General features: G+C 37.2%; 1 protein-coding gene across 3 annotated transcripts in view; it reads left to right on the plus strand.

Moving 5' to 3' along the window:
• Lrriq3 (leucine rich repeats and IQ motif containing 3) overlaps window positions 1-27,355 on the plus strand; it is a 116,591-nt gene that overhangs the window by 5,973 nt on the left and 83,263 nt on the right. For 2 of the 3 annotated variants that reach the window (XM_036190398.1, XM_036190399.1), the window contains exons 2-4: window positions 35-283; window positions 1,210-1,533; window positions 13,783-13,916. In XM_036190398.1, coding sequence (XP_036046291.1) covers window positions 35-283; window positions 1,210-1,533; window positions 13,783-13,916 — 707 coding nt within the window. The remainder of the gene's footprint in view (window positions 1-34; window positions 284-1,209; window positions 1,534-13,782; window positions 13,917-27,355) is intronic. The other variant, XM_036190400.1, reaches the window with a different exon arrangement.

Below are 27,355 nucleotides of genomic sequence, written 5' to 3' on the forward strand. Positions count from 1 at the left end.
GTCATTCTTAAACATTTATCTCCCACTTTCCTAGATGTTTCATGGAACAATCACAAAAGAGCTTACCTGTCATGAAGAGTGGAGTCACTACAATGACAATATAATAGAAGATCAGAAAGACTTCGTGTTTGTAAAGTATAATGGCCTCCATCTGAAGTCCATGGAGAATCTGCAGTCCTGCATCTCTCTGAGAGTGTGCATCTTCTCTAACAACTTCATTACTGACATCCAGCCACTGCAGAGCTGCATAAAGCTCATCAAACTTGATCTCCATGGAAACCAGGTAAGCACTGACTACTGTCTGCATGTCAATGAACTTATTCTGTTAACATACAACACTCTTCCCAGACATTGAAACTATAAAGAAATGCTTAAAATTATATACAAATAAGGCCCACAGATTCAAAATTCACCATGTAATTACTTTAAATAATATGTAAAAATGCATATGTTGTGCTTTTTTTATTTTTAAATTATGTATGTATAGAGTCTCTCTATATCTCTGCCAAATGTGTCTAGCTACCTACAAAGGCCAGAAGAGGGCACCCAATTCCCTGAATCTGGAGTTACAGGGTTGTCATCTATCCCACCTGGGTTCTGGGAATTGAACTTGAGGCACTGGAAGAGCAGTGCCACTGAGCCATCTCCCCAATCTGTGTTTCACTTCCTTTTAAATTATTTTGATTTAAAGATTAGTTTGTTTTTATTTATATGTGTATCTGTGTATATATGTGTGTGTGACTGTAGGTGCCCACAGAAGCCAGAAGAGGGTGCTGAAGTTATCAGTAGTTGTGAGTTGTCAAGTTGTCTGCTGGGAGAGCAGCAAGAGCTCCTAAACACAGAGCCATCTTTTCAGCCCCGTAGTTTTACTTCTTAAATGTATAGTCTAAACTACAATATTATATTTTGAGCCTCCAATTCTTTATGTGAGGAACCTCATTTGGAATTGTACTAAGTACTTTTCACTGAAAGTTCTCTCTATATACATACCCGTGAGTGTATATATATATTCATTAGTTACTAATTGCAACTTATTTCAACTATACAGTACATCTGTCTTTGCAGTCATCATTTGGATAATTGGAGATTCTGGTTTTATTTATTAGGCACTTGCCGTTTGCAAAATACTGAATTTTAGGTGATATTAAATGCTTCACCATTCTTTCCTTGCAGGTTTTATGAATCATACATACTTTAATATTATTTCAGATAAAGACTCTCCCAGATCGGCATTTCTGGGGTGGACTCAAGAACCTCAAGCTCCTCTACCTCCATGACAACGGCCTTGCCAAGCTGAAGAACATCTGTGTGTTAGACGTGTGTGCAAGCCTTGTAGGGCTGACCATGTTTGACTGCCCGGTGAGTCTGAAGAAAGGCTACAGGCATGTTCTTGTCAATAGTATCTGGCCTCTCAAAGCCCTGGACCATCACATTATATCTGATGAAGAAATCATTCAGAATTGGCATCTTCCGGAGAGATTTAAGACATTCAACCACAGGCTATTCTTTAACCTTTGCCCAGCATTGATAAAGGTAACTCAATCAATAAATGTTTCCTTCAAAATCACTTTGTAGATATAGAATTTTAGTTCTAAATACTATACTCAAATATAGAATCTTTTTAACGGTATTGTTTTGTATCGTTTATAAAATATTCACTGGTGAAGACATTAGCAATGGACTTTATATCTGGTAGTTTATAAAAGTTTGTATGACTCTTATGCAAACATGTCAATCTAAAATCAAGTTGAATATAAATACATTTTGTCTGAAAGATATTTATTTTGATATATGTTGATTTTCATGGGAACTACTTTTTATTTTTGAAATGTTATAAGACACAATTTATTTTATTGGAAGAGGGTAAAAAGACTTGTTATTCAGTTGATTTAGTTTAATAGGTATAACCAAATGTTTTTGACATAAAATACTGAACGTTCTTAGGAAAATTTGAAACCCTGATGTTACACATTATTGTATAGATTTAAAAAGATAACTGTTTGTTCTTCATAGCACTTGAGTTTTAGAGCAGATAAGTTGGAAGGAAGGCTTAACTCTGCAGCTCTTAGAAAAAAATTAAACACAGGACAGAGTCTGATCATGGATTTCCAGAAAAATGTTTTCAAATGTGATATAAGCAATAGAGTACATTTGAAGGATTTGGGGATGAGGCCCCCACCACTGTCAAAACACCATGGAATTTTGAAGAGATTAAGACAGTTGTGACATAACAAAGTGGTGCCATCTCATGAGACCATCACTGCCTATGCGATCTGTCATTGACCACACATAATTATGTGTTACATGGCTACATTTATAGAGGGGTCTGAGGAAGAATAGGAATTAATGTGGACTGTGATCAAGCTGGGAGGGGCAAATGGACACTGATCATGAGAAAGCTGAATGCAAAGCTGTGAGGTTGTACTGTTACTGCCTTTGGTCCTTAGATACTATTAGTAAGAACGTGGTTTCTCAGTATTAGTTGAATACATTTGGGGCTTGGTAATTATTTTGTAATAATTAAAAAAATAGAAGTGAGGTAGCATTTAAATCTGGTGTCTTAACCTGCACCCTCAAGGCAAAGAATCACTTAATTTCTGCCCTATGTATGTGATCTCTCCAAGGACTGTCAAAATAGCAGGGGCTCCTTTAAGAAAGTAGTGAAAAGTCTATGGTGGAAGACAGAAAGATAAGCAGGGGTCACAGATGATGAACCTAACCTTCTTCGTACAGTGAACTACTGCAGCTATACTAGCTGCAGATATAACCATTCTCTTGTACTGTGTGCTCCATATATGAACAGCATAACCATGTGAGACAAATCTTAAACTGCCATGTCAGCTGCCATGTGGCTCCAAGTAGCAAATAGAGCTGGCCTATGGTGCTGGGAGCTAGTTATAGCCCTCAGGCAATGGCTGGTAGCCACACCTCTGTACCCAGAGCACTGTCCTGTCTGAGAGACTGCAGGGCTAGGAAGCCAGATCTGGCTCCTGCGTAGAACTTCTCTTAGCTTTCTCAGGTCCTGTCTTTGGATATTTGAGCTGTACATTGGGCACCATATGTAGTCAGAATTTCCTTTGGGCTACAGCTCACAAAAACCACCTGGAGACCCATTCATTATGAAAGCTGGGCCTATAGCTTAGGCTTATCCCACTAGCTCTTATAACCCAAATTAACCCATTTATATTAATCAGTATTTTGCCTCATGGCTTTTTACCTCTCTTCTTGAACCCCCTATTTCCTCTCCATGTCCTATGGTGTCTCTCTCACATCTAGATTCATCTCTTCCTCTTCTCTCTCTGCCCAGAAGTCCCACCTAACCTCTTCCTGCCTAGTTACTGGCCATTTAGCTCTTTATTAAACCAGTCATAAGGTGCCTTGACAAAGACATATCTTCACAATGTACAAAAGGATGATTTCACAACAATTTCCTAGGCTTATGGCTTATGTCCAGTGAAGAAGATGGAGTCACAGCTACTTGAGCCATGGTTTTAGTCACCAAGGAACTCTGTAAGTTAGAAGAGTCTTAAAGTAACTCTGGGTAGTGAGGCCTTTGAGGGAGTCCTGAAACCATTCTGCCTTCCAGAGCTCTGGACTTACGATGGGAGAGACTGGTTTAATGGCCCCTTAATCCTTTTATCAGAATTGAAGAGTTCATTTCTTGATCTGATCCTGATTTCTTCTGCAACAGTCCTTTCATTATCAGATACAGGATGAGGTAGAGATTTTCCTGTGTTTTCATTTTCTCTCCCTTGTGATTAAATATTGTCTTTAAGTCATTTTGCCTTCTTGCAGTATTGTGGCAGCAGCTAACTGCAGCAAAAGCATGGTGTGAATGTGTCATTGCTTGCATCATTCTTTAGACAGGTCCCCCAGCTCCTTTCTCTTAAAATCTGTATTTCATAAAGCCATCAGGCATGGTTACATCCTGATGAATTTTTGGTCAGTTTATGAAGATGATGTTTAGTAAACTTTTCCCATTCTATCTGAGATGTTACAATGGCCCATTCTTCACTTTTCTATCAGCAATCAGCTTAAAAGAGTGTATGTTTAAAAGTAGGTGCTCCCCTTGGTTTAGCTGCAATGAGATCAGATGAGCTACTATAGGAAAAGAAAGCATGGGAATTACAGTGAGACAGGAAGCGTGGAGATTTTGGGGCTAGGCTTACTTCTTTTCTAATAACATAGGAACTAAGGAATGTTCCACAAGAACTCCTTCTGAGGCTAACTAATCACACGAATCACCTAATCACAACAATCAAGGCATACCTTCTAAGCATTCTACCATCTCCTATCACTGTAGTTCTAATAAGCAAGCTTCCCAAGGTCATAAACTGTTGCGAATGTCAGGAAAACCATGTCCAAGGCATATTACTTGCAGTTTTAGTGAAATTTAAAGTTAGTGTGGTGACGCCCTCCCAGTGCATAAGATATGTGACAGTGGTGTCATCACAAGAGAGTCAGAGTGTCCTAGACAGCACAGTTTGGTAGCAAAGCCATCTCACTGGTAAATCATTAATTCATTTATCCCATAATAGCTGGAAGTTTAAACCTATTCAAGAGGGCACAGACTTCATGAAGTAACCCCTCTAAGTGGTCCAGTCACCAATTGCCATTAGCACATATTTTCCAGGATTCCTTCAAGTCATAGAACTTCTTCAGTTTTTTTGTTTGTTTGTTTTTGTTTTGTTTTGTTTTTTTACATTCTTAATTATTGGAGGCTAGAAGTTCAACAACTTAAAGAAGGGCATGAACAGTTAAATACTTCACCTTGCTGGAAGACATGTTTGATCCTGGCCTAGAGTCTATGGGACATAGAACACAAAGCACAACTACTAAGCAGTCACCAAACTGTCAGGCTTCTCATCACAGGAGGTTCACAGATGCAAACTGAGCACTTATGTGTTTAATGTTGGGGGTACAAGTTAAATAACAGATTGTCTTTTCAGTTGTTTTGCTTTTGTTTATTTTTAAGTATAAATTATGGCTAAAATAAAAAAAAAATGAGAAGTACTGCCACCAAATTCTTGTAAGTATACAGAGAAACCTCTGGGAAGGGTTTTGTTAGTCTCTCTTGAAACTGATCATGGAATTATCATGTGATTCACTAGTTGCTTGTCTCAGAATTTATCCCAGAGAAATAAAGGATTAAGTCTTGGCAAACATAAATTCTTCATGAATGTTTCAAGCAGTTTCTCTATAGCTACCCAGCATTCAATTTTTACCATTAGAACAAAACACCTGAACCAGGCTACTCATGAAATAATGGGCCTATTCACTTCTCTTGTGGAAGCTAAAGGAACACTGCCATCAACCTCATAGTGAATGGTGGAACACATGTGAGAGGTACACTAAAAATGAAAAGCAGAGAACCTTGGGTGAGGGCACACTCTGGCTTCATGGTGATCCACTCAAAGCTACCCTGTCCCTTCTGTGGGGTGATTTGATGACCCCTATAGGCACCTAAAGTCTTCGCCTCCACATGCCACATTAGGAATAAAACCTTCAATACATAGACTCTTGAGGGACAAACCCCCTTCCAGCCACAGCAAAACCCCCAAATGAAAATGGTTCGCCAAGCTGATCTACTCTTACCATGTGATGACACTCAGCAGTATAGGTATGTCTGTAACAAGCTAGATGAACATCTAGAAGTGCTGTGTGAGCTATGTGTCTAAAAGTATCTCATAAGAAAATAAATTTCTTCTTGCCTACCACAGTCCACGCTCCCTTTATTCTGTACCTTCTGTGGATTCTGTGACAGTTTTATTCTGTGCCCTAGTTCTATAGTGATTAATAGAGCAGAACCCTCCAGTATCCCTGTGTTAACTAAGAGAGTTTTAGAAATACTAATTTAAAATGCTACAAAATGTGGAGAAATCATAATTCTCACCATTTCATATGGTGAACAAACATACTATTCAAAAGAAAATGTTTTCCAAGGAATAAAAATGTGTAATAGGTATGAGGTATGGTTTTATTTTATTTGAAACAAATACTTATGCTTATATTAGTATGTTTTTATCATTTTCAAATATTCCAAGAAACAGTGAGCCATGTTAAGGGGATTCTGATGGAAAACCTCTCACAGAAAAGGAAGTGACAGGCCTTATGGACTCGATACACATAGAATGAAAACCTTTTATAAATACCGAAACTACTTAGAATAAGAAACTAATTGAAAATGATTCCATTTTAGAATTGTATGCAATCTGAATAGCATGTGATTTTGGAATTAACTTCTAAAGCTTTTCCTATTGTCAACATGTGAAGTAGATTCCATGGGAGTCATATGACAGAGCCTTATTATTTTGTCTTCAAATGCTTTTCTATACTTTATGCCAGTATTAACACTAATCTCTATCACTCTGCATGCTATTAGGATAAACATTTCATTATTATTGTATCATCTATCTTATCTTATTGATTATTGATATTTGTGTGTAGTTAGAGTTTTTTGTCTGGCCCACAGTTAGGACAAATCTCTCTCATCTATCAGGTCTGGAGATGTTCAGAACCAACCAAGTAAACATATAGAAACTTATATTGTTTACAAATTGTATGGCCGTGGCAGGCTTTTTGTTATCTATTTTTTATCTTAAATTACCCATTTTTATTAATCTATATTTTGTCACTTGGTTTGTGGCTTATCTGTACCTTTATATCTTTATTGTCATGGCGGTGGCTGGCAGCATTTCTGTCCCAGCCTTTTATCTTTCAGAATTTTTTTTTTTTTGTCTCGTCTATATTTTTTGTCTGGCCATTGGCCAATCAGAATTTTATTTATATAGAGCGATATCTATAGCATCCCCCCCTTTTTTAAGGAAGGTTTTAACTTTTACATAGTAAAATTACATATAAAAAACAATTATCAAGTAAGAATTATAGTTATATTATTAAAGAAGATATCTTATATTTGTGAGTTTAAGGTTTTATATCTAACTTATCTTTTATCATAATTGAGTAAATTATAACTATCTAGTCTTTAACCATATCAAAGACCTCAGAAGGATATAATATTACCAGAGGAGGATGCAAGCAAGTTTTGGGAGTCTTGCAAGAGTAGACAGAGACAGCTGGCAGCTGGACAGTCACCTAATGTTTCTTTGTAAAGTTGGGGCATTTGTCTTTAGCCCACAGGGCTAGAGTCTCTTGGTCAGTTATTTTAGTGTCTTGTAGAATGTCTGGCAGTTTTTTGTTTGTTTGTTTGTTTTTGTTTTTGTGAAATAGGAACCTGAAAGACCATTTTGTCAAGCAAAGTTTAGTGGTTACCTTTTTATGGGTCCTGTATGTCTAGTTGATCAAGCAGTCTAGGCAAGAACAGTTTCTTGTCCAAATGGCTATTTTTGTCAAGGTGAAGATTAACTCCATATGAAGTGTCTTTAATGTCCATCCTCCTCTTTGAAGTAAATCAGTGTTGTCAGGAGCAGACATGTCTTACTGTCCAGAAAGTCTAAATTTTAAAAATATTTTAAATGTCATATTCTGAAGGTCTTTGAAGTATTTGAAGATTACCTATCTATCTGAAATATCTCTATGTATACCTAGAAGACTTAACTATCATGGCTACAAGTATGATTATCATAGATGACTAATTATTAATCTATTTTTAATTATCCATTTCAATTTAAAATGAGCTATATAAACATAATACCTTAAACATGAGTAGAAATATATATATAGTATGACAAAGTTAATTTTAAGTTTGTATCAATAGACTAAAATCTATACCAATGTAAAACACTTTAAACAAGTTGTTTAGAAGTTTTTAATCTATCTTTTTATCCTATTATATTTATATCATATCCTCTTTTTTTTTTTAGAAAGAGATCATATTTATAATCAACCTATTTTAAATAAACATATTGGATTTTTATGTCCCATATTAGAGAGATTTTTTGATTTGGGACATAAAAATCTCTTAATCTTTTTTTTTTTAGTAATATGTTTGGGTTTAGAGAAGGAGTGAGTCAATTTTATCTTTAAAGTCAGTTGGGAATTTGGGCATAGTTTTTATTATTATTTTTTGTTGGAGGGGGGCGCTGCATCTTATGGGGACAGAAAAAAAAATCTTAGGATTATGGAGTAGTCCATGAGAGTGAACCTCTGAGCCAGTTGTCTTGAAACCATTTTGGATGTTGGATCATCTTGGTTATGGTGTCATTGGAGACCTTTTAGGTGATCTTGGCTGATCAAACCTGATATATCTTAATTTGGAACAAATTTATAGTCTCTGGCTTTTTGTGGAAACAAAAGCAGAGGCTCTTTTTTAAAGTAACATATCTTTATATTTAAATTTTGAAGTTAAGGTATCTTTAAAATTTATATATTTGTTTAACAATTTTTATGATTAAATTTTTTTTTTTTTGTAGTTTAAAATCCCAAAGATAAGATAAACCAGATTTTTTGTGTAATATTTATCTTTGTAAGACTGAAACATTGTTGTGGCTGTTGGCTCCGCCCAAGTTATTTTTTTAACCTTGAGGTAGTATAGTTTATTGTTAGTTTTGGGTTTGGAGCCATGTGTAGTATCAACTATCAGAAGCAGTTTTATCAAAGTAGTGTATAGCCCAGAAATCTTTTTTTTTTTTTTTTAAATTACTAAAGGCTAAATTTACCGAGTAGTAAAGTGTTGTTTGTAGACTTTTTATTTTCTCTATATTGTAGGTTAGACGCATAAGCCAGGAACCCATCATAGTAGTTTAAACCGGCAGGCTGTTGTTAACTTGAGAGAGACAATTAGAAAGTTGTTTTTAGTTTTGTTTTAGAATCTTTTTTTTAGGTTTTAGGTGGAAACTTTTGTTAACATGTTGGAAAATTTTGTTTTAGAAGGGTGGAGGGGGAGGGGAAGTTGGAATTTATTTTTGTTATAGTTTGTTTTTATTAATAGAAAATAAATATTTATTTATTTTAGTTTTAAAGTTGTTATATTTGAAATTATTAATTTTAAAAAAATGAATTTAAAATAATAATGTTTAAATTAAGACAGTTAAAACTGTTGTTTAAAAAAGTATTTAGTATCATTTGTGTTTAGGTTTTTTAGTATTTGTTTTTAAGTGTTTGGGAACTTGTCTGTCTCTCAGTACAGGAGTTGTCGAGTTACATGAGAAAGTCTTTTTGAACAGCCAGTGGGATGTTAAGTAGCCATCATCTTAAGGAGTTTGTGTATATGTGGCTGTTATAGTGGCCCCTCCCCTTTATTTTAGCCCTTAAGGAGCATGTACCTAAGTTTTGATGTGAGGAGGTAGGCTGTTATTTACTATTCGGCTTGGACTTCCTAGCCAGTAACAGTAAATCTCGGGCATAGATGTAACTGGTTAATATCTGTGGTTTTAGGAATTTTGTAAATAATTTGAATCTGTTTATTTACAAATTATATGTGTGATGAGGTTTTTTATTCTAGCAAGTATGGGCCAGTTGTGTCAATATCATTATAAATTATACATTTGAGTATGTTAATCAGTCTTAAAAGCATATTTAGAACATTGTATCATTTATGTTAATGATTTTATTTTGGTTTGGTGAGTATTTTTGGGGGGGGGGGGGTGGGCAGTGTTGGGGATTGAACTTAAGTTTGGTTTTAGTTTGTTAAGCAGACATATTACCATTGAGCTATGTTTTTAGCCTGTTAAGTCAATGTTTGTTTTAACAAAATGTCTATAATTAGAAGTAGCTGATGAAATTAAATGTAAGGTGTGACAAGATTTTTTTTTTTTTTATAGTTGTGTGGTATAGAGAGCTTGTAGGGGAGATAAGCAAGCTCCTTTTTTATTTTTTACTATAGGATTTTAATTAGGGTTGGGCCAGAAGTTAGCATTTTTAAATAGTTTAGCCAAGTTTATAGAACTGGGAGGATTTTTTAAAAAGTATTTTATGAAAAAGAATATTTAATGTTGTTTTTTTGTATAATTGAGCCAGCATTAACACTGATCTCTATCACTCTGCATGCTATTAGGATAAACATTTCATTATTATTGTATCATCGATCTTATCTTATTGATTATTGATATTTGTGCTTAAAAATATATATGGTTTGCCTAGATTTTATTGTAATTCCTTTCATTAGACTGACTAGTTTAGAATCAGTCAGGTTTTTAGCTAATATATTAATTTCAGAGCTTACATTATATTGAGCAAGCTGCTTCCTCAATGCCTCTCTTTCTGTTAATTTTGTGATAAAGATAATTATGTATTCAGAAGTCTCAAAAAGTCTGAATCAATGTCATTTTATTTAATGCTGTAAGACTTTTGGGAGGTAACCTTAATTGGATGGTCACAGTGTTTCAGCTACTGCTCCCAGTACTTTATCAATTCCCCAGTGAGACAGCACCAGTTCTGTCTCCATCTTACAGATCACAGAAATGGATATACATGTTATTTAGCCCAGATCAAAGAGCTAGTAAGGGTTGGGTTTGGTTTTCAAGCCAGGCAGCTTTGTCAGTCAGAGCTCCATGGATGGAGGGAGTGGCTTTTCCTTGGAAAAAGGATGATTCCACTTGATTAGTTATCGAAGGGTTTTGAGTTTTATGTAAGTCAACAGTGTAGATGTAACTGGCTTGTTAAATAAGAAACACAGAATCAATTGCAGAGTTAAAAACCACGAGGTCAGAGCAAGAGCGGAAAACCTTACCCTTCACTGCTTCTGCTGTTCTTCCTCTCCACCAGAGAGCTACTTCTGTGTGTCCTGTCTTTTTTATAGATTTTCTGTTCTGTTTTCTCATTAGTTGTAAACCCAGCCACATGACCTCCTCCTCACTGCCTGTTTGTACAGACCTCCAGGTCTTCTATGGTTGGTATTGAGATTAAAGGTGTGTGTCTGCCATGCTGGCTGTGCCCTTGAACACACACAGATCCGCCTAGCTCTGCCTCCCAAGTGCTGGGATTAAAGGTGTGCCCCACTACTGCCCAGCTTCTGCTCTGGCTTGCTCTGACCTCAAGGCAACTTTATTAACATACAAATAAAATCATATTTCAATACAGATAAAATATCACTATACAACAGTGACATTATTTTTTTATTAAGGATTTTTTTATTCATTTTACATACCAACAACAGATCCCTCTCTCTTCCCTCCTCCTGCCTCTCCAGCCTTTCCTCTCCCCAACCCTCCCCCTATTCCCTTTACCAACAAGGTATGACCTCCCAGGGGGAGTCAGCAGAGCCTGGTACATTTGGTAGAGGCAGGTCCAAGCCCCTCCCCCTGCATCAAGACTGTGCAGGGTGTCCCACCATAGCTAGTGGGCTCCAAAACTCCAGCTATAATGCACCAGGGATGGATCCTGATCCTATTGCTAGGGGGCTCCTTAAGCAGATCAAGCTACACAACTGTCTCACTTATGCAGAGGGCCTAGTCCAGTCCCATGGAGGCTCCACAGTCTAAAGTGCATGAGTTCCCACTAGTTTGGTAGGGTTGTCTCTGTAGGTTTCCCCATCATGACATTTTTATTGGCATCTTATAAGGTAATTATCTAAAGACTTGGAAGCTGAAGTATTGTTCAGTTACTTTATTAAAATACTAAGGAAATTAAAATACAAAATAGAGTTGAGATCTAGAACATCTATACACAGATCTAAACTGTACAGAGAAATTGAGGCAAATCCGAGTGATGCAATAAAGAAAGAGTATAAGAGCGAGGTGTGGTGGCTCAGGCCTCCAGTGCCAATACTGGGGAGACTGAGAGGTTCGAATCCACACTGGGTTACACAGGGAGGTGCAGAACGGGCTGGGCTGCAGAGAAAGACTTTGCCTCAGATGGAGAAACAAACAGAAGAGGAGAGGGAGGGGAGGAGAGAGAAATGAAGAAGAGGAAGAGATCGTGGACACTGGACAAAGTATGAAATTAAAAAATATTCAAACTGTTCAATACCAGTTAAAAATAAGACAGGGAATCAAAGGAAAGCATAAGCATTTATACTTAAGATGCTTTTTTAAGTGGAAGAAATCTCTGGATAAACAGAAGTGCTGGCCTTGGTCCTGAGCAACTGGACAGCAGGAGGCATTTGCAGACACAGGTGTGAAGAGTCTGACACACTGGGGTGGCAAACAGCGGTTCAGTGTGGAGGCTGGTGGACGTGTGAGCACGCCAGCAGCACAGCAGTACATGTCAAATGTAAGGCAAGGAGCCTGGACTCCATCTTCAAAGTCACGGGGAAATATTTAAGACTTTTGCATTCTAGAAAAGTCTGTGTTCTGAAGAAAAAGATCTGATAAAAGAAGAGGAAACTTTACACATTTAAATTTTAATGAGTTTGTATAAATATCCCCTGATTCACACTCAGAGGAGCATCAGAGTGCAAGCAGCTAGCACTCTTGTCTAGGAGAAGGGAGGCATTTTATGGAGTGGCTATGGAATTAGAACAAAGAAGGTCCCAGTTAGAGGCTATGTGGCAGGTTCTGATTGGTACATTGTCTAGTTTATCCTATTGTTTACATTGGGCTTTGCTTTGTTCTTGGGGGGATTTAAAGTACCAGACCTACCCTAGCTTAGTGGCTTCTCATTTTTTTTTTTTTATCAGAGTGGGGTAGAAATGAGGAGTTATGACTAAAGTTTGCTCATGGCTTATACAATCTGATTTAGTACTCTGGTAGAGAAGAGAGACGATGGTATTGAAGCATTTCCTGGATGGGAAGAGATGGGATAGAAGTGGGAATTAAAGGTTTATTAACTTAGTTGACATGATGAAGAGTGGTTTTAATGACTTTAGAGACAACACAGAATGAAGAGTGCATTGGTTGAAGTAGGAGTGATAATTGTTTCAGCTTTTGATATATAAGCAGAGAAATGGAGCTGGAAGTTCATTTTATAGGCTGTAATTTAAGAGGTAATTCCTGACATAAAGTATAATTGTGAGGGTAATTTGCATAGGTAAGGCAGAAAAAATGTAGCAAGGAAGGCAATTATTAGAGGTTAGCAAATAGAGGTATAGAGGTGGAAAATAAATAGATAAAAAGAAACCCAGAGCTGTCTAAAGTTTGTAGAGAACCAGAATTCAGACTGAGAAAAGGAGTAATATTAGTAATATATCTATGTAATAATATAATTGCACTTCATTAAAAGAATTAAGCAAATGTAATCCCTGCGTTCAGGAAGTTGAGGTCAGAGGGTCAGACACTGGTTCTCCAGGTTGGACATTTGTTTTTTTCTATCAGGTTTCAGTAGGCATTAGTTCATATGTCCTTAGGGGTAGTATCACCCACCAGCATCTTAAAACAATATAAATATTTTTATTTCTAAAGTGTTATTATATATCTAAACATGAGTAAAAGTGTCTGTTTCTAACTAGTCAGTGAACAATGAGACAGAATGAGTCTGTGACTCCAAAGTCTGGGAATTTGCAAAAGGACACTGTTAGTTCCCAAAGGAGAGTGTCCAGCAGCACACCTAGGCAGCACAGCTCTGAGGATAGTGTCATGTTCAGGAATTCTGCGTGTCCTCCCCTTCTACAGTGGTGCACAGCAAAGGCCGTCTTCAAGTTTAAGGAGGTAACAGCCCACACCACTCTTCCCAGAGAGGGAAATTATTATGGTGACAGTTTCATGTATGTTTCCAGATTGGGAGAACAGCTTGGGATAGAGGAAACTCCCAGAAATCTTGCATATTGTGCAGAAAATTGAAATTATTTGAAAATACTGATGTTTTTATATTTAATTGATTCTAAAGTATATTTACTATTTATTATGCTGACAAGACTTTGCTGAATGCTTTATTAATTTACTTACATCTCTTTGTTAAATGCTGTAATGAAAGCTAAAAATTACTGAATAACATTTCTTCATACAGGGTACAACTTATGAGGATGAAATTAAAAATATCAAGCAGATAATTTCAAGGATTAATAGGATTCTGGCTCATAATTCACCAGTGTTGATTGTTCAAAGATGGATACGTGGTTTCATAGTTAGGAAACGCTTGAGGTATGCTTCCTTTTTTTTTTTTACTATTTGAATGGTGAAATGAGATAAAATTATCAAGGACAAGAAGTAAGTTCTAGAATAATTTTCACTTTTGTATTCTCTGTTCTCTGAGTGATATTTATACTCTACTTGACCTACATAAAGATCAATAAGAAAAATGCTATATTATGATACATAATCAGAATTTGATGCCTTTATTTGTTTTTTAAATTGACTATAAAATAACTTATATTGGGTTGGGGATTTAGCTCAGTGGTAGAGTGTTTGCACAAGGCCCTGGGTTCGATCCTCAGCTCAAAAAAAAAAAAAACTTATAAATACAATTTTTGTAATTGTTTGAATATTATATTTTTATTAAACTTAAAGATGCCACCCAAGAACCTGTGTTGAAATATTCTCTTATAATAATCATAGTCATCTCATGGTAATAATTATATATATATATATGTGTGTGTGTGTGTGTGTGTGTGTGTGTGTGTGTGATAAAATGGAGGCATGTTCTTCTGTATAATTCTATATTATGGTAATAGCCACACACACACACACACACACACATATATGTATAATGAAATAAGGGTATAAGTATTATATAAATTAGATAAAATAAGGGTTTACACCTTAAAAATATAAGGAGATTTTAGATTTTATTGATATCTTTAGTTCATGCCCTTAGGGTTACCTTTCTGTCTCAGAACTGAGGCGCCCTCTGGTACTGGTATAAAATGAAATAAAATCCCTGTTCACTGACCATGGCCCACAATCTCAGCGTGGGTAAGCAGAGTCTGAGTGCTGTGGGGAAGGTGTCACTTATGAACAGACGCTCCTGTGTCTCAGGCCTGGCTTCTGTGATATTCTTTTTAAAGCTCTGTTCCATTAGGCACATCACAGAATTGCTGTAAGCCAGAATTTCTTCATCTGTCAATGGTAAAGAGCAGGGCTAACAGCAGTGCTTATGTATTTGCTTGTAGGAATGCCTGATAATGAATATAACATGCCAGTACCCAGCAGAAGTGGCCCACTCTGTTCTTTCTAGATACTGCTTTAAACACACCTCTACCTTTGTTCTCTGGGGCTGTCTGCATTATCTAGCTCTGCAGAAAGCATGCCTTGGACTTCTCATTTCTTCCCTCGTTTCCTCAGCACAGAGGATAACCTCTTCAGAGTAGAGTTCTAATCAGGTTATTCACCAGCTTTTAGTCCTCCAGTGCCTCCACATTTACCTAGGAAAAATTTCTAAATCACATGCCTCTCCCCATGCATATTATGCTACAGGTGTCTGCATCTTTATCTGTCAACTCCCTGAGACAGACTCAGTAGCTGTTTTCTGTTCTGTACCTCTAGAACAAAACAGTGCTTGAACCACTGAGTGCTCACAAATACTTGTGGAGTTAATGAACACCATAAATGAAGATACCCATGAGAACTGGAATCAGCTGTTTCTAGATCAGTCTATGGGAGAGTGAATGTACAGACTAGGAAACACAGCAAAATAAGCAGCCTTGGGTCCCTACCCAACCCAGGGCATTAGTCCTGAGAAATGCCTCGTGGCAGTAAGATATTTGCATTTTCCTTCAAAATTTTCTTTTAAAATGCCCAAATACTTTTACAGTTCCCTTAAGCCCCATATGTAGACTAAAGCTAGAATTATTACCAACCATGTATGTTTTAAAGTAGAAGTTTTCCTGGTATACAGATAGTGAGGTGAAGGGAAGTCTGCATTTAATCTTAACAAATAGACAGAGGCCTCTATCTGACTGGCAGCTAGACTAAGAACATAGGGTCAAAGGAGGGGACACTATCAATGTGCAGCTCATGTTAGAAGTGGGTCCATCCACTTCATGTCTCTTGATGTAGAGTTCCAGCTGTTCCTCTAGTTTGTGCCTGTAGTCTTTGCAGCAGTGAGATCTGAACTTGATGGGAAGTCTGCATTGCACATCAGACAGCTGCTGTGCTGCTCACTTGTGGGTGGTTATGAAGAAAAGGGCTGTGCTACATCTGCAGCTTGTGTTTCTGTTTCACATGTTCTGAGTCCTGTGCACCTTCTGTTTTGTTTTTTCACTCCTGTCTTTGACTATCACCACGGACCTCCAGCTCTTTAAGACAGCAATGACATTTAACAGTAAGATTGAGGAGCCAGATGTGTTGTAACAGTGGGGCATCTTGGCTCCTAAGCCATGTCAAGAGGTTCAGTGTAAAATGGGTCCTTCTTTTCATAGTGACTTATGTGCTAATCTACCACAAAAGGTTCTTCTCTGCTTTCACTGGGGACTGTCCTACTCTTGCCCAGGAGAATTCTAATTGTCAACTTATCAATGATTTCACACATTAGTTTAATCCTACAGTATATACAAAACACTTTAAGAATTATAGTGTGCAAACTCCTGTCAGCAGTGTATTCAGTGAAGTGGCAGATCTACTGGGTGTTTTGTGTTTAGAAGATTAAGGAATGCTGCAGAATAGTTGTTTCATTTATCAGAATGATATTGGCTCCTTATTTAGTGATTTCATCTCATTGGATTTATGAATATTTTATTTTAATCTACTTTTATTGGGACATTTTCTCTCCTGTCTGCTGATAATCATGCCCCTTCTCATTTAGTCTGAATGGATTTTAAAGTGCCGAATCCTTTTCTGCATTCTATCCTCATTTCCAAGTTTGCCTAATTCTAGTTAGTGTTGCTTTTCTGAGTCCTGTGCAGTTTTATGCTATTGTGTAGTTTGTTTCATGGTCATGGGTTGTTGTTTCTTTTCTTTCTTTTTCTTTTTAAAATAGGTTTTATCCCTTGGTCTTACTCTGAATGTCCATAGTCATCCTATTACTCTCTGTTTTCTGCATTTCCTTTATATGTGCACATCTGTGTGGATCGAGTGGATTTCCTGAGCTGTAAGAAGATTCCTTCATGCTTCTATTTCTGACACCATCCCCTCTATGGTGTTGGGGTGTCTAAAATATGCCTGTCCTTCAAGGACCTGTGGCTGGGGTCCCACCATCCCCTTTCTGCATGTTCCGCCCTCCCATTGGATGTTTCCATCTTAATTTTAAGTCTTTCCTCAGGTACTTCCTGTGAGCTTGGGTTTTGACCTAGAGTTGAACTTTGGTTAATATCAAGACTTCAAATCCCAAACCATTCCAGACCCTTTGCCTTGTACTTTGTCTCTCGTATTGAATATGTGATTTCTCTCTTGTCTTAGTTCTCCTGTCTGTCTCCTCCTTTCTGAATTCCAGAGTCTTACAGGTATCAGAGTTTTTTCTTTTTTTTAAACCATCATCATTCATATTTTATGTTTTCAGAAAGTAACAGTTTATACTTATAATATCCTGTAGTTATGAGATTAACAGTTAAGGAAACTGATATTTAAGCATAGCCAAAGTTTATAGGTTAATTCAAAAAGCTGATTTCAGGTGGTTGCATTCTTCTTGTGTATAAAATAGGCAAAAGCATCAGGTATAGTTTCAGAAAGACCCAATTTCATAAAAGTAAATGTCATCTTATTTAGGAAAGACTGTATGCTACTACAGTCTGCACTGTCATTGTAAGTTCCTTTGATAGACAGGGCCATATGGTGAGATCCTTATAATGCTAGGTTTTAATTAATTAGATTTTAGCTGAGGTCAGAGTTTTATGATTTATAAGTTAAATATACTTGCTCTGTAGCCAAGTAAATGTGATGAAATGCATTAATGCATATATAATAATTTGGTAAGAAGATAATATATTGTATTCATGGTGGGAGTAAAATAGGAGGCCCTATAACCATTACATTATAATATTTGAAAGCTTTATCCAACTTGATACTACATATCCAAAGAAGAATGATGTATTTGTCTATCATTTGTTTGACTCATTTGTATTTAACAGAGACTACCTCAGTTATGGCTGAGCAGAGGCACAAGTTTTGTTTAGATTTTTATTTTCTGTTAAAGTTTATAGTCAAAGAAGCTGAGATCTGTGACCCCAAATACTATTGCTGACTCCAGATTCCTTAACTTTTACTTCATATTTCTACCTTGTGTTCCATCATCAGGCACTTGTGGTCCTCAGTGGCTCTCAGTGTCCCAACCATTATAGCTCTTCCCCAGGACTGACAGCAGTGGAGTTCTTGCACTTCAAATTTTACAATGTGTCCTGTTAATACCCAAGGAAGCCCTTCTTTCCAAGTCTTCATGTGAATTGGTAGAATCTCTCAGATACTCTACTTGAAGGTCAACTGTTACAAACTGTAGCATAAATCTTAAAAGGTCTTATTAATAACAAATATGGAGCCAGGTATTCGGGTGAATGATGAAAGATCAGGGAAACAGAACAGGCCACAGCCACCTCACCTCACCTAATCCTGTTTCCTCAGACTCAAAGCCTCTGAGTCCTCATCCAAATGTATCTCAGCTGAACTGCTGCTCAAAAGCCTAAAAGCTTAACTAGGCTAGTTCCTGGTTTTCACGCCTTTTATACCTTTCTGCTTCCTGCTATCACTTCCTGGGATTAAAGGCATGTGTCGCCATGCCTGGCTGTTTCCAGTGTGGCCTTGAACTCACAGACATCCAGATGGATCTCTGCCTCTGGAATGCTAGGATTAAAGGTGTGTGTGCCACCATTTTCTGGCCTCTACATCTAGTAGCTGTTCTGTTCTCTGACCCCAGATAAGTTTATTAGGGTGCACAATATTTTGGTGAACACAGTATCACTACAATAAACAGCCATCATCACATTTGCAAAACGACATATTTCCTGTAATATAACATGATTATAGGAAAGATTGTGGGAGCAGAGGTCCCACAAGACAACTGGAAAGTCTTTCTGTCCTGTGTGAAGTGAGAAAAATGAGATGGGGCCATTTTAACCCCAGACACATCACACCTGTGTGTAATACAACATAACATGTCAGGGATGACAAGCAGCCTCTGGAGGAATTCACCGTGTTAGTACACTGGCCCCAAGTGGTGACATAAAGCTTGGGTCCACTATCATTTTCCCATAGACATGAAACTTGGCTTCTGTTACTAAAGCTGAAAGGGAGAAGGGGTTTTGGACACTGTCCATCAGTTTCTGCTACACAATACATGGAAAGAAAAGAAATAAAATCATTTGTGTTGTGCAGCACATCTGAATATATATATGGAGGGTAGAAAAACTGACATATCAAAGATTAAGCATGTGTCACATTAAGGGAAAAAACAGAAACTGCATTCAATATGACTGTAAATGAAGGTAATGAAAATATAGGAAACTAAAGAAATAGAACATGAATATATAATGAACAATAAGAAAATGTATATAAAAATCAGTAAGTCTAGAATTGGTTCTTTGCAAAGAGCAATAAATTGATAATGCTCCAACAAGACCAATAAAGTAAAGAGGAAGAAGAAATAAAAAGATAGCAAAATAAGGAAGAAGTCAGGACAGCAGACACTAAACAAAACAAAATGACCCCATTGTAATTCTTTGATACCATCTTGTGAGAAATGGATTGATTCCTTGAAAAAAATTCAATTCCTAAATTTTTCAAAGAAGACAAAATAGCACCAAATATAATCAAAGACATCCAGTGTATATTAGAAATAGCACAGAGGCTTCATGCCTAGATGACTTTAATAGTTAACTGCCTATTTCTTGAAGTTCTTAGAGAGCCAAGACATACATCTTGCCTATTGTTTTGAATGATGACAAAACTGGATGAGACTAGTATAGTAATGAAAACCAGGAATACATATGTGAAAACCTTGAAATAGTATAGCATTAGATGCAGCAGTACATAAAAAGTGTGAGACCTTATAGGCAATATAAGTTTATCCCAGGAATGCAAGGTTAGCTTAGTAGAAATAACAATGAAGGAAAGACACACCATTTTTGATCTGTCCATTGTTGTGTCAGCTGGACCCTGGGCAAACTGAACCTTTTGTGTCCGTGGTTCAAAAGCTCCATCTTATTGTTTCTCGTTTTACATAGGACAAGAAGACTTCCCAGGTGACTCATGTGACCTTTGCTTCCTGTTTTCACTCTCAGAATTACCTTCAAGTAGTTCACCTGAGTAGTTCCAACCCAATCACATAAGGACTTAAAAAGGAGGTTCCCTAGGTATTGATAGCGTACTTCAGGGAATTTGAAGCACCTGAACCATTTGATCCTCTGGTGGCTATCAATCATGAGGAGGGAAGAGTACCTGCAAAGGACCAGAGAGTGGTCATCACTAGCTGGATCTGACTCCTGACAGAAGTCAGTCAGAATACAGAGAATACAGTTCTAAACAAATGACTGTACTCTGCCTGCCAGAGGTCTGGATTAGATCAGAAATGAGTTTTCCTTCTAGTTTGTGCTAAGACCTCCAGCCTAGCTTGATACACAGAAGGTCTCACTAATGTACTGGTTTATATGGTAGCAAGTACAGGAAAACTGTAGATGTAACCGGCTTATTAAATAAGAAACACAGAACCGATTGCAGAGTTAAAAACCAAGAGGTCAGAGCAAGAGCGGAAAACCTTACCCTTCACTGCTTCTGCTGTTCTTCCTCTCCGCCAGAGACCTACTTCTGTGCGTCCTGTCTATTTAAAGACTTTCTGTTCTGTTTTCTCATTGGTTGTAAACCCAGCCACGTGACCTCCTCGTCACTGCCTGTTTGTACAGACCTCCAGGTCTTCTATGGTTGGTATTGAGATTAAAGGTGTGTGTCTGCCATGCTGGCTGTGTCCTTGAACACACAGAGATCCGCCTAGCTCTGCCTCCCAAGTGCTGGGATTAAAGGCGTGCCCCACTACTGCTCAGCTTCTGCTCTGGCTTGCTCTGACCAACTTTATTAACATACAAATAAAATCACATTAATACAAATAAAATATCACTATAGAAAACCATCTCAGTGTCTCAGAAAAAATCACCTTATTCAGCACTCCTTTGAGGTTAAAATAAAGTTCAGTAAACTAGAATACAAAGTTCATTTCTCACTCTGGGGATATGGTTTAGTTGATATAGTGCTTGTATGACATACCCAAAGCCCTAGGTTTGATCACCAGCACCACATAAAAGCCAGATATAGTGGTGCTTCCTTGTAATCAAGACACATGAGTGGTGGGGACAGGAGAATCAGACGTTTAAGGCTGTCCCTGGATATACAGTAGTTTGAAGGCAACTTGTGTTACACCTCTCAAAACCAAACAAACAAACAAATAAAAAACCCACCTCAAACCAAAAACCAACACAAAACAAAATACACTCAACATCAAAAAGATGTTTCCATTTAGATATTAGACATCTAGTACATCTATCACTCAGAAACGAAATAATGAACTTCCATGAGATACTCAGTGCATTGGGGTGATGACTGTGGATCACTGTTCTTTAGTGCAGTCTACTAAGTCAGTGTATCTTAGTGAGACAAATAAAAGTTCCTACGAAAGTAGAAATGTGCAAATAAAATCATATTTATTCCTGATGTCCCAGTATGAGTTTGTACCCAAAAATTAATGATATTTAGATATATAAGTAGTTAGGAATTGGAAAAAAGAAATTAAAATTAACACTTATAATACACTTATTTTATGGTTTGTCTTTGAAGGATAGACACATGAAATAAGCTTTTCAAACAGGTATTAGAGAAATGGATTTTACACACAAAGTGGAGAAACAAGAATATAGTCAGAGGTGGTAAGTTTATGAATCTGATACATGTGAAGGGATAGAGAAAACAGGATAGGATAGGAAGAGGCTCAGGCAGCAATCTAAATGAAGAACGTTTGATCAGGTCATCTGAGGATCCATGGCCAAGCTTGTACAGTTTCAGGTGTTTTGCATCGGGCAGAAATAGGCTGTCAACAATGTCTTCTATGTGCTTGACCAATGGCTAGGAAAAGCCTTGAGGTAAACAAGGAAGTTCCAAAACAATAAAAGTTGGGATGTCAGCCAGTTGTGTATCTCTCAGTGAGATCCACAAGGAGATCTGAGTGGCCCATGCCACAGCCATCATCAACTACATAGAGGTTGTTAGGTGTCTTGGTTATGGTTTCTGTTGCTATGAAGAGATACCATGACTACAGCAACTCTTTTGAAGGATACATTTAATTGGGGCTCGCTTGTAGTTTCCGAGGTTCAGTCCATTATCATTATGGCAGGGAGTATAGTGGCGTGCAGGCAGATGTGGTGGAGGAACAGCTGAGAGTCCTATATCTTGCAAGCAATAGGAAGTCGACTGACAGTCACACTGTGTGGGATCTTGAGTATAGGAAGCTTCAAAGCCCGCCCCCACAGTGACACACTTCTCCAACAAGTCCATATCCATTTCAACAAAGCCACACCTCCTAATAGTGCCACTCCCTTTGGGTGCCATTTTCTTTTAAACCACCACATTAGGAAAGATAGGAACTAAGTCTCAGAACAAAACCACCAAACACTACTGACAGAGTAAGACCATGATAAATTCAAGGGTGAATTGTTTTCATTGTATAATATGGATCAATGTATGGTTCAGCAACAAATTATAAATCCAAACATATTGGGATACAGATATAGGCAAGGTCTTTCTAAATAGGACTCCAATAACCCTAGAAACAAGAACAAACAATTACATATAAGATTTTATGAGATTCAATAACAAAACAAACACTACCACCAATAATAAAATACTTCAAATAGAGGAAGCAGGAAACAGAATGAAGAGACAGATTGTAGAATGGAAAAAAGAAAAATTGCCAGTTATATATCTCACAGGAGATTAATAGCTAGAGTACACAAAGAACTAAAACAAACAACTACAAAACCCCAAATAATCCTGTGAGTAAATAGGCCAATGAATTGACCAGGCAATTCTCAAAAAAGATACAAGTGACTAATAAACATGAAAATGAATTCAAGTTTTTCACCCATCAGGGGATGCAAATGAAAATAACACTGAGTTTTCAACTCAACCTAGTCAGAATGGCTGAAAAGTTTTCAAGCACAGGTGAGCAAGAGGACCCTAGTACACTGTTAGTGAAAGTGTAAATTATTGTAGACACAATATATTGTAGACTCATATAACTTAGGTGTCCTCTTCCTAGAGATGTACTGAGAGACTGACTCTAAGTTAACCTGCTATATATGTATTTATCATGTCTCAAGTCAGAATAGCCAAAATATAGTCAAGAATCTACCAGTAGATTAGTGGATGATGAAAACATAGAATACATTCACAATGAAGTTTTAATAGGTCATAAAGAAAAAGAAAATTATGTCATTTGCATGAAATGGTAGAATTTGAAGTCATCATTTGAGAGAACTAAGCATGACCCAGAAAGAGAAATGTTTTCTTTTATATGTAGAAACCATGTTTAAAACAATATAGACATTAAAGTAGAAATGACACTATTACAAAGTGGGAAGGGACTACTAAATGTAATGGAGGCTAGACAATAAATGGTATGTGAAGCTGATATGACCAACATACATAATATACATATGTGATGTACAATATGAGATCCAACATTTTGTACAGTTGGCATACATTGATAATTTAAATAATAGCATCTAAGAATTTTAACAAATTCAAACTTGGATTTTTTCTTCTATAATATACAGTTTGGAAAAAAGAATGATTTGTGTTATAACTGTAATCTGTCTCTACTCTTTAGTGAGCTTCTCAAAACCTCAATGAACAGCAAGAAGACTTGTGTGGGTAGAGCATATGTGGACATACAGAAAATGATAGTGGGGCGTATCTAAAATATACAATTGCAGGACTTGAGAACTTGAGGCAAAATGATTTTGGGCAGCCTAAGCTATCTAAAAAATAGTGAGAAACAGAGACAGCATTAGAGAATACATGAATCAGATAATACTTGACTGTTAACTTTTGTTAGTTGCAAGCAATTCTTAATAAATACTCCACTTTATTTCATTTATTCTTTTATGAGAAAATCATGTAAAAGTGTTTGGATATAATGAAATTTCCTTAACTATATTGAATGTTTGGTGTGATGCCAAGTTGACAGTGGCTTAAATTCAGTAGCTGTGCATTCAAATTCTGGTTTAGTATCATAAGCCAGGTATTTATATAAATCTCATCAGTAACTTTTCTGAGGTTACTAACTTGTAAGTTATACACACAGTACTCACATATAGAAGGTATGAGCCATGGGAAAATAAAGCCATATTCCCCTTTTCTGTTACCACTGGATAGATCCTAGAAAAGTAGTATTCTTGAATCAAATTTTTGTGGCAGTGTTAAGATTTTGCAAGTATGTGTCTGACAGGTATTGGGGACACAGCACTTAGATATTCAATTCAGATATACTTCAAGAAAGTAACTACATTTACTGTATTTTAATAGTAGCACTTGAAAAACCTTAAAAGTGATAGAATTGACATGGGAGTGTACATCAGATCAAACAGAGGCATTGTCTTCTGTTAACTTTATAAGCTGTGTTCATAGAACCTGTGTTGTTACTCTGTAACAGTATTCATAGAGCCTATGTTGTTACATTGTAACAGTGTTCATAGAGCCTGTGTTGTTTTGTTGTAACATCATCAAAGCAAGTGCATGTCTTGCCCAGCTATGTGCTGATGCTTTTTGTTGTGATGTAGTAACAAGACCCTCCCTAGTGGTACCAGTTAGTCTAGGACTTCTTGCCTCTAGGACTTCTTGCCTCTAGGACTTGGGGAAACACTCTTGTTCCTAATAAGTTAACTAATCTGGGCCTTCTATTGCGGCAGCATCAGAAAGACAAAGACAAGTATTAGAGTCCCTGCAGACAGTGAGACTTTTGTCCTTATGGTTTTAGATTATTCTCTAGAAAGTATAAATTCAGGAAGAAGACACTGGATTTGTTGAAGCTAGGTCATGTGACTTAGAGCTTAGCTTTCAGGAAAGCATGTAAATGAATATACATCCTCTAAGGTCTTGGTTACATTGGAGACAAAAATGTTTATTAATACAGATGCTCTGCTGATCTGTAAAATGTAAATCAAATTCAGGTTAGGGTAGATCATATTATCACCACAGGCAGACTAGTTTGGTGCCATCGGCTAGAACTTGCATTTGGAATGCCCTCCAGGATCTGTGTGTTGAGGCTTTGCCATCATTATGGGAATGGTAGAAGCTGAAAGAAAAAAAGCTTAGGGAAGCAAGCAGGTCACTGGGAGTAGTGTACATGTGTCGGGGTGTGTTGTGTGATGTTCTTGGAAGAGATGTAAGCAACTGTCTATTCACACCAGAGAGGTACCACTGACAGAGCAAGGAAAGAGCTCACTGCACTGTGGCATCATGGATCACTTGTTGGGGTCACTTACAGGAGCATAGGTGCAGAGTTTTACAGAAGCATGGGTCACTCAAAGGCATATACACACTGAAGAGCCCACTACGGCACAGGTGACAGCTCATCAAAGCTGTGGGCCTGGAGCTCCATGTCCAGCTTGCAGGAAGCTTCACACCAGAGCTGTCTCTTCCATAGCTGTTATTTATTGTTCGTGTAGCTTCAAAGTGGAATACAGTAAGTCTTAAACTTCTGAAATTCCTATACCATGGAGTTCTGTGAGCTTCCAGAAACTTGGCTTGTGAGTCTTCCTCCTCCAGGAAGGAATGAATGTTCAATTCAGAGGAAACAGCTACACACAAGGGCTGTGAGGACCTGAGTTTCTTTTTGCTCTTTGCTTGCCAGAACCAAGATGAGCATCCTGGTCTACAACATTCTGTCCCACCATGATGCTCAGCCCCATGTCAGGGCCAAAGCAACAAAGCAGGATGGCTACAGTCTGAAACCTTTGACACTGTGAGCTGGAAGCAATCTGACTATAGGTGGCTTTTTTTGGACTGCTAGTCCCCAAATCATGACACAGAGACTTATTATTAATTATGAAAGCTCGACCTTAGCTTAGACTTGTTTCTACCTAGCTCTTATAATTTTAATTAATCCATTTCTATTCATCTACATGCTGCCATGTGGCTCGTGGCTTTTATCTCTCCTCCTGCATGTCCTGCTTCCTCTATGTCTGGCTGATGACTCTTAGCTTTTTTCTTCCCAAGACCACTCTGTCCCAAGAAGTCTCTCCTAACTTCTTCCTGCCTAGCTGTTGGCCATTCAGCTCTTTATAAAACCAGTCACAGTGACACATCTTCACACAGTGTAAAGGAATATTCTTCAACATCTGTCCTTTGGTGGATTTTCATGGTGCATCTCACGTGGGGTGCTCTGTCCACCCCAGTGTGAACACTATCATCTTCATGTTATATTGCTCCTTACCTGGCTATTGTGCTTATATCTAAATCAATATATCACCTTAATAAACTTAAAGCTTATTGTCCCAAGTATTTATTACAGTGACTAAATCCGACTTACATTTCTATGTATATATGCATTTGTGGTTTTTTGTTTTCCCTGAGGCACATCTAAGGCACAATGGAGAAGAGTATGTGTATGTGTGCATATGTGTCCAGCCTAGTCAGAATCTGATCACACTTGGCTGGCTGAAGGCACAGCAAAAGCTGACATGGCCTGCATTTGAGAATTGGTTTTACCGTTTTTAATTGTCATAAAAATGAAAAACATGCAACATACATACTACAAGGCTTAAAATGTTTATTTCCTTGATTTGTAGAAAACATAATTGCTGACCTTTGAATTAAATGATAAAATTAAGATAAAGTCTCTTGCCATCTCTGTGCTGTTTTAGGTTGTTGCTGCTTTTTGCTGTGGGTTGTGGGTTGCTTCACACCACAAAGATACTCTTTTTTTATGATTTGTATATTAACAGAAAAGTATCAACTTAGTTTTCCTCAGCTGTAATGTTGAAAAATTGTAAGAGGCTTTCATTCTAAGCATGACTACAAATATTTGTTCTGTGTTAGATATGGTAACTTAGGAATTAAAATAATTATACTAGCAAGTGAGGAACTACTGTTTCGACTCAGAGCAGGAAGGGGTAGAATATTATTGACCCACTAAATTTAAGGCCCCATTGGTTAGAGGAAAAGAAAAAGATATAACTTACTGGTTGAAAGGCCCCATCAGGGATACAGAATAAATAAATAAATAAATAAATAAATAAATAAATAAATAAATAGTAATTGAAGCCAAACCTTAACTCACTAATACCCACTATCCTGCACACTCATCTTGCATACATAAGTGACACAGCAGTAGTTCTTAAAGGATATGGCAGATTTAAGTGGTAATACAAATTACAAAATGTAAATACAATTTACAGGTAATAGAAATTGTAAGTTACTCTGATTTAAGATTTTCTCATTAAAGATTTGTCTTAAAGGTAATACATTGACAGTATGTAAGCATAGTAAGCAGGGTTGGGGATTTAGCTCAGGGTAGAGTGCTTGCCTAGCAAGCACAAGGCCCAGGGTTCAGTCCTCAGCTCTGACAAAAAAAGCGTGGTAAGCAGTTGTTACTAGAGATGCTTTGAGCTTCACCCATGTGGTATCGCATTGGCTACAGGTTTGGCACACGGTGTTCTTTATGTTGAGATATG

Source organism: Onychomys torridus, chromosome 6 (genome assembly GCF_903995425.1).
Source record: "Onychomys torridus chromosome 6, mOncTor1.1, whole genome shotgun sequence".
Classification (NCBI taxonomy): Eukaryota; Metazoa; Chordata; class Mammalia; order Rodentia; family Cricetidae; genus Onychomys; species Onychomys torridus.